The sequence below is a fragment of the Triticum dicoccoides genome, chromosome 4A (genome assembly GCF_002162155.2).
Source record: "Triticum dicoccoides isolate Atlit2015 ecotype Zavitan chromosome 4A, WEW_v2.0, whole genome shotgun sequence".
NCBI lineage: Eukaryota > Viridiplantae > Streptophyta > Magnoliopsida > Poales > Poaceae > Triticum > Triticum dicoccoides.
The window spans coordinates 617,461,826-617,470,661 of NC_041386.1; the positions used below are offsets into that span (position 1 = coordinate 617,461,826).

The window sequence follows — 8,836 nt, forward strand, 5'->3', positions numbered from 1 at the left end:
CCATCCCGGAGGGCCCCATGGGCCAAAATGGGAGGGAAACCAGCCCATAGTGGGCTGGTGCGCCCCCCTAGGCCCACCCATGCGCCTAGGGTTGGAACCCTAGGGGTGGGGGGCGCCCCACCTTGCCTTGGGGGCTACTCCACCCTTGGCCGCCGTCCCCCCTAGAAGATCCCATCTCCTAGGGCCGACGCCCCCCCTAGGGGAGCCTATATAAAGGGAGGGGAGGGAGGGGGCAGCCATACCTTGAGTCTTGGCGCCTCTTCCTCCCCTGCTACACCTCTCTCTCGCAGTATACGGCGAAGCCCGGTTGCTGTGACGCCCTGCATCCACCACCACACCGTCGTGCTGCTGGATCTTCATCAACCTCTCCTTCCCCCTTGCTGGATCAAGAAGGAGGAGACGTCACGCTGACCGTACGTGTGTTGAACGCGAAGGTGCTGTCCGTTCGGCGCTAGGATCTCCGGTGATTTGAATCACGTCGAGTACGACTTCCTCATCCCCGTTCTTTGAACGCTTCCGCGCGTGATCTACAAATGTATGTAGATGCAATCCAATCACTCTTTGCTAGATGAACTCCTAGATGGATCTTGGTGAAACCGTAGGAAAATTTTGTTTTCTGCAACGTTCCCCAACATCTCCTCCCACTAAAAACGCATCGCCGGAAATCCTGAAATAAATCCAGGAATAATGCAAGCACCAGGATTTCAACCCTGATGGGTTGGGGATACCACTGTCCACCTTACCAACTCAACCCCAGGTTGATTCGCCGTTAATATGGGCCTTATACATGGCCTTCGAAGTAAGGGCAAATTTACGATATGTACCGGGATGGTCATAGGGGGAAGTACCCTGCTCTCACCTGTTGCGTCATAGCGCCGTCATCTTTCCTGTCGGTGGCGCCCTAACTTCATGGGTGCCCAATCGCATTCACCATGGTAACTAGAAGATACCCCGTATGCTACAACGAAAAATCATTAGAAAGTATTTGAATTCATATTGATAATGGTGTATGGTCTATGTTGAGAACTATCCAAGAGATAAGAATCCTCTATATCTAAATAACTAGCCCCCACTAACTATTTCTCACAACATGCAAGCATGCCAAATCATCCCACAAGATGCATGAGAAAAGCGAACCAACCTGTGGTTGGATGGTTAAAGGGATTGTGGTATTCCCAGCCCACCAGGGTTCAAATCCTAGTGCTCGTATTTTTTCCTGGATTTATTTCAGGATTTCCGGCGATGCGCATTCAGTGGGAGGAGACGTTCCCGTCGACGACAAGGTGTCTACGCTGACTTCGTAAATTTCAAGATGATATGCCGGCTCAGTCTTTCGAAGGTGCTCATAGGGGTAAGGTGTGCAGGTGTGCGTTCATAGGGCTGAGTGTATGCGCATGTATATGAGCGCTTGTGTCTGTACTGATGTTCAGAAAAAACATGCATGAGAAAAGGCTCATCCCTACTATCATATGTGTCTCAACATGCAAGCACGCCACCTCATCATTAAACATGCATGAAAAAAAAGACTCATCTCAACATGCAAACATAGTACATAAGAATTTTCATTCTTCTACTCCCTCCTTCCATCTATATAGGGCCTAATGCGTTTTTTAAGACCACCTTTGACTATTGACAAGATTAATAGTACATGACATGCACAATGTGAAAATTATATCATTGAAAGCTCCTTTCACATACGAATTTAACGGTGTGCTTTGTGTAAGTTGCATGTCATATATTATTGCTCTAATATTTGATCAAAATTAGCCTCAAAAAATGCATTATGCCCTATATAGATGAAAGGAGGGAGTATGTTATTTATATTTAATAATTTTTTTACAACAATATAATAATTGAACATAATAAATTATATGTATTTTCAGTTTTAGCTTTTTATATTATTACTTCAAATATTCATGTTTCAAACGACGAATCACATTAAAATATGTTGTAAAATATTTCCGCAACAATGTGCGGGGCATCATCTAGTTTTAAAGTTATTGGTGGATCATCCTTGTCAAAGAAAAGACATTATAAATGATTCTTGTGATACCTAATATGAAAGAGGTTTGAATGTTTTAATGATCCTATATTTGGTCCGATGATAGCAGAAGATACCAATATCACGTTAAACGAAAAGCTAGGTCAAGCGTGTGTTGAGTGTTGACTCAACCACCCAAATATAAGTGTGAAAGTGAACATGTCAATTTGCCGAAAGTTTAAATTCGTGGAACCTAATGACGACGCATAAGATGATGTATAAAAAGTTAAAAACTAGGCTGATCTGCCCTAGGTACTGCGTCAGCACGTGCTGCAATCTATCGGTTGGTGTTGGATTTGGAACTCCACAGCCTAATAGCGGACTTTGATGAGTTTGCAAACCACATGTCCAATGAATGGTAAGAGCAACTTCAATGGACCGACCCAAATGGACGGTGATTTCGTCCGTTTTTTCTCCGTTTGGGTCGGCCGCCCGTTCGGCGTCCGCCCTGTTTTTCATATCGGTCAGCAGCGCGCCCAACGCGCTGACCCATATGTGCAGGTGTGGCCGGCTAACCGTCCAATTGTGCATTGCATTCAGCATATTATGAAATGATAATTTAACAAACAAAATATTCCGCCCTAATAAATAGTATAGTTTACAGGCCAAATAAAAATAAAAATGTTTCACATAGTTTTACAAACGAATAAAAGAAGATACATCTATTGGTTGCCAACATGAGTCCACATATGCTTAACCAAATCACATATTGGGAATCGTCGGAGTCGCAAATGAAATTGTGGAAAAAGTACTCGTCGGCAGAGTCCATTTTCGTACCTTGGCAAACTATCGAACAGCTTGCGGGCGTCGAAGAAGGAGACGGCCGGCGAGGGGAGACGCGGCGCCCACAGACCAGCTAGCTGCCCTGCCGGCGTGCGACGAGTGTGACGGCGTCCGACGAGCATGCCGGTCGTATGTAGCGGGGGTGGCGAGGCGTCTTCTTGGTCGCGGGCAGCTGTGCGGTTGGGAAAGCGGCGGCAGGAACTAGTTTGCTCCCCGGCGGCGGCGGGCGACTGGGGGCAAGGGCGGCGTTGCTGGGCGGATGTGGAGGCGGCGGCAGCTGGAAGAGTCGCTGCAAAAATGGGCGGTGGCGTCAGTGACGAAGGAGGCGGGGGTGAGGGTTGCTTGTTGGCCAGAGGAGGGAGGCCAATGTGCCACGGACCAGCGGGCCCGGGGACAGGAGTAGGCGAACGCACACACGTCTGTTGTGTGTCCACGCCGACGCAAATCAGGCTCAAAAATGGGCCGGGAATGGGTCCGCGCGTCCGTTTGGGTCGGCGCGTTGGGCCGCCTTTTCTGTCCGTATCGATCCAAACGAACGGCCGCGGACGAAATGGTTCGTTTTATTAAAGTTGCTCTAACAGCCTAATTGCAAAGGAGGCAGAGGAATTATTCCGAATAAAAGAGGGGGCAGAGGAATTAAGCGACGGCACGCATGTATGAAATCTGTCTGTCTGCCTGTGTGTCAGCGGCGGATCCAATGAATGGTGATTGCGAAACGAACGAGCTTCACGAGGAAACGATGGCGATCTCGCCGCCGTTGGGCGTTGGCCCATAACCCACTCACTCACTCTGCCAGACACCAAGCAAGGGAGGACGTGTGTCCACCTCAACCATTAACGTTCTCGGCAGTATAGCAGTTTACTTAACACTGTTGTGGTGTGGTGCTCGTGTCGTGTGTACCCGACCTTTAATTAATCGCAAATAAACGTGAGGACGATCGACCGGACGCAAAGTTTCTTCCGAAGTACTAAGCAGACGATACACAGCAGCCGAACACTGGACGATGCTTGATCTAGCCGCTGGATTCCACTTTGTCCAACGCATGCACGGTTGGATGAGTGCGATCGTGCACAAACCGGCTGAACAACGTCGTGTGTATAGCAGCACTCAAGTTTCTTTCTCTCAAGTCTCAAGCGTGAGGTGCCACCGACCCCCGTCCCAGCGGTTTTGGGTGTACGTGTCTGTCTGCCATGAACTCATTACCGTTCACTGTTGATAGCAAACCAATTCCCAAGTTCCAGCGAAGAAGAGAAGTGGATGTCCGTGTAACCAACGCAACTGCGAGAGATGGATGTTACGTAACGTAGTACGTACGAATACGATGTTAGTGTGGCAGACGGACGTGCTCGTGAGTTGTGAAGCTGAAACACCAATCTTGTTCTTAGATGGAGTAGGCAGCTAGTAGTGCAGAAAGTACTGCCAATCTTTTAGATTGCAGAGGAGATTTGGGTCCTAATTACTGAGCTCTAAATACTATAGGAGAAACGTGTGGCTATGTGGGCGTCCAGTGCGTCTCGTCCATTTCCGTTCCTGCCGACGGACAGGGACGGAACACCTCACTCGCTCACGCTCATGCTCGAGCCTATGATTTAGAGGTCACATGCAGCTTTAATTCGCTCAGACACGCAGCAGCAACCCAGCTCATCCCAAGCCTTCTACGGCTATAAGAACCAGCCAGCCCTCTACCGGCCAACACAGACCAGAGCAGAGCAGATCGAGCGCCTCCATTGCAGCAGGAATGGACTTCGGTACTGATGAGGGCCAGCACGGCCATGGCGACGGAGGCGACGCGGCGGAGTGGAAGAAGGTGGCGGAGCTGAGGGCCGTCGCCGAGGCCCAGGACCCCGCGGCCAAGGTAGCCTACCCTACCGCATCCATCCATCGTCTGCTTGATTCCTCGTCAGCTCGTCGCGTGAGTACAAGCCAGAATCTAACACGACACTAAACACCCGACATGACACAATGATACGGCTAGAGTAGAAACACTGTTGTCCAAAGTACTGACCCCTGTCACTGTCCTCGACTCCCTAAACCCATAACCACTTCATTTCCCAATCAGCACGGTTAAATTAGGTTGCTGTGCTAGCTTAATTAGCTGATAGTGGTTGGCTGGCCAACCACTCTTCTCATTTGTGAGGAGAGGAGATATGTCCAATCAGCACTCCAATCTTGATGGTCAATCATCCTTATAGAATTGGCCATCCAACCATGCATCGTACATATCGGCTTTTTTTCATGACTACCCGACAGAAGCTTATGGCAAGGGAGGTTTTTGTTCAACCATGGATGATGATGTAATCTTAAGATTGGGCCTCCATCTTAGGTTGTTACTCTATTCTTACTTTTTTTGCAAGATAAATTATTTCATATTTCGACGTGTTGGCTGTCCATCTTGTTATGCAGAGGCCTGACATTTGCTCAATGTGGTTGTATCAACTCAATATAACGATTGAATGGAAATGTCTTTGTAAAGAAAACATGTATCGTATGTGTGGGCAACAACAATCCACCTGTTGATCTACGCTATCGTGCACGTGTAGGAGGAGGACGATTTCGTGCTGCGCCGGTTCCTGTGTGCTCGGGACTACAACATTGGCAAGGCGTCGACGATGCTCCTCCAGTACCTCGCCTGGAAGCGCGTCACCAAGCCCCATGGCTCCATCTCCGGCGAGGAGGTGCGCGACGAGATCGTAAAGAAGAGGGTCGACATGCAGGGCTTCGATCGTCTTGGTCGCCCCATGGCGTATATCTATGGCGCACGCCACTTTCCCGCCCGGCGAGACCTTGACGGATTCAAGCGCTATGTAGCCTATGTCCTCGACAAAATATGCACCAGGTACATCCATATATTGATTTTTCATACTAGCTAGCTACGTTTCATCAGCGAAACTGCTCTATGAACGACAAAACATGGACGATGTGTGGACGACAACAAATCCAACGGCCGTTGCACCGCTGTGGGCATGCATGTGTGCGGCCAGATTATCACTGCCGTTCATGAGTCGTCTGATTTTGCCGTCCGTATAGCAATCTCCTTTCATCAGTCGAGTTATTAATTGATGGGTTTGTCTTGGTCGTTATAGGTTGCCGGTGGGGCAGGAGAAGTTTGCGGCAGTGATAGACTTGAGAGGGTGGGGGTATGCAAACTGCGACATCCGAGGCTATGTGGCAGCGCTCGACATCATGCAGAGCTATTACCCTGAGCGATTGGGGCGTGTGTTCCTGATCCATGTGCCCTACATGTTCATGGCTGCATGGAAGATGGTTTACCCCTTCATCGATGACAAGACAAAAAAGAAGTTTGTGTTTGTCGTTGATAGGGACCTCGATGCCACTCTTCGGGACGCCATTGACGACTCCCAACTACCTGAGGAATACGGCGGCAAGCTCAAGCTATAGGGCCACAGTAGTTCAATGTCATGCAAGTCCATCTGACTATCGAACAATTAACATATGCAATTAAGGGTGCCCCGAAATAGCCATCGATGGAGCCTAGATGAGAGAAGCGACAATCCGTTCAATGGCAGGAGATCGACTCACCGTAGTCTAGACATAAATGCCATATAAGGCTATGCAACCACCCCCACTGACGTGTGCCCCTTTATGTATGTTTAGCTATGAGTGAATCCTACATAAATAATTCAGATGAATTTGATATGGGAATTGACTAACTTGTGTAATAGTATGAGAGGGACTGGTGAGTCTAATTAAGTTAACAATATTGTACATACACATCAAACATTTTGCTTGGATAAACATGTATCCCCCCATTCTGAGATCTAAGGCCTACAGATTTAATATGAAAGCCGAGAATATTTATTTTAAAACAGTGGAAGAAAGGCAACCGCACACCTGAACTTTTCATCCAAGCTCAAAAGATGTTGTGCCTTATTGGGCCCCTCCATCCAAGTTCAGGTGTAGTATTCATGTATACTACCTCCGTTCGGGTTTATTGAGCCTCTTTGTATTTTGGGCCTGATATTGATCATCTATAGACTACTAAACTATGAAGTATATGCTAACAAAATTATGTTGTTCGATTTGTATTTGGAAAAGCTTTCCAACAATATAATTTTTGTGACATATAGTTTACATTTCATTAGTTAAAATTTTAAGTCAAAGTTTAGCCCAAAATAAGAGGGGCCTAATAAACCCGGACGGAGGTAGTATTTGTAAAGAGCACATGAAATTTATAGAAGAAAAGTAATAAGTAAGATGAACATGAATTTTGTGAGGTGAAAAGATGTCACAGACGACACAAATTGATCATTTTTTTTCCTCGGGCAGTCACAGTCTCACAGATTAACCACGTGTCTTCCCGAAACTGCACTCGGAAGCTGGCCCAAAATTACACGCAGCCTGCCCCTCCCACACGCTGTCTGCCCTCGCTCCCCTTCATCCTCGTCTTCCCCGCCGCCGCCCATATCCGGCGTCCCCGGTCCCGGTGGCCCGCAGCTCACGGCAGGCCGCCCAGCCTGTCTCTCCTCCCAATCGAAGCTCGGCCCCGCCTCGCCGGGCGGCTCCTCCCCGACGCCCTCCTGCAGGTAGGCGCCCGCCCACATTCCACCTGATTGATTGTGCTAGCGATGCCACTTCCGACGCATAGTGGCCACTGGAAGCTGCCATTGCCAAGCGGAGTAGGGCCTCTTACCTTAGCCTCCATGGTTGCTACCGCCTACCGGTAGAATCGCTAACCGTGGGTCAGAGATGAATACTGCATCGAAAGATTGTATTGATGTATGTGTGCCTAGTTAGTTATTTTTGTAGTACTACTCGGTGTGGTAAAATGTACAGCCCGCTTTTGTTGAAAGACAGCATGAATTGCAGTGGTGCACACATTTCTTACCTCACTCGTTTATCTTTCTTTGAAACATGTATTATTACCTCACTCGTTTATCTTTCACTCGCCCACATTTCCGTGAAATAACTTGCGATAGCACAACTAAAAAGGTTTTAGCATTAAAAAGAACTAGTACATCGAAACGACACACATCTACGGTCTCATAAAATTTCAAATATATCAAAACATAGTTAGATATAACAAGAACATATCGCGTCGTGAATAGTACATGGAAGCACTAAGAGGTCTATAACACCCTCGCCCCCCCCCCCTCTCTCTCTAGCCGCACCCTTAATTTTTTTTCGTTGTTTGCAGGAGCTATGCTTTTTAATTAACTTACAGAAGGGGGATTCAACGTACTTTTTTTATTTGTTTATAATTTGATGAAAGGCAGTGGCGTTAATATGGAATTTTTTTAGCATCAGTACAGACACAAGCGCTCATATACACGTGCATACACTCACCCCTATGAATACACGCACGCACACCCTACCCCTATGAGCACCTCCGACAGACTGAGTCGGCATATCATCTTGAGATTTATGAAGTCACCGTAGACGCCTCGTCGTCGACGGGAACGTCTCCTGTTGGAAATATGCCCTAGAGGCAATAATAAAAGGATTATTATTATATTTCCTTGTTCATGATAATTGTCTTTTATTCATGCTATAATTGTGTTATTCAGAAATCGTAATACATGTGTGAATACTTAGACACCAACATGTCCTTAGTAAGCCTCTAGTTGACTAGCTCGTTGATCAACAGATAGTCATGGTTTCCTGACTATGGATATTGGATGTCATTGATAACGAGATCACATCATTAGGAGAATGATGTGATGGACAAGACCCAATCCTAAACATAGCACAAGATCGTATAGTTCGTTTGCTAGAGTTTTCCAATGTCAAGTATCTTTTCCTTAGACCATGAGATCGTGTAACTCCCGGATATCGTAGGAGTGCTTTGGGTGTACCAAACGTCACAAGGTAACTGGGTGACTGTAAAGGTATACTACGGGTATCTCCGAAAGTGTCTGTTGGGTTGACACGGATCAAGACTGGGATTTGTCACTCCGTATGACGGAGAGGTATCACTGGGCCCACTCGGTAATGCATCATCATAATGAGCTCAAAATGACCAAGTGTTTGGTCACGGGATCATGCATTACGGTA

At 47.3% G+C, this 8,836-nt stretch overlaps 1 protein-coding gene across 1 annotated transcript; it reads left to right on the plus strand.

The window, feature by feature from the left end:
* The first annotated feature begins 4,504 nt into the window (after window positions 1–4,504).
* LOC119289403 (phosphatidylinositol transfer protein 3-like) lies at window positions 4,505–6,602 on the plus strand. The gene is made up of 3 exons (XM_037568736.1): window positions 4,505–4,679; window positions 5,365–5,660; window positions 5,908–6,602. Exons 1-3 carry the CDS (start codon window positions 4,563–4,565, stop codon window positions 6,221–6,223), a joined length of 729 nt encoding a protein of 242 aa, XP_037424633.1. The 5' UTR covers window positions 4,505–4,562; the 3' UTR covers window positions 6,224–6,602.
* The last annotated feature ends 2,234 nt before the right edge of the window (window positions 6,603–8,836 follow it).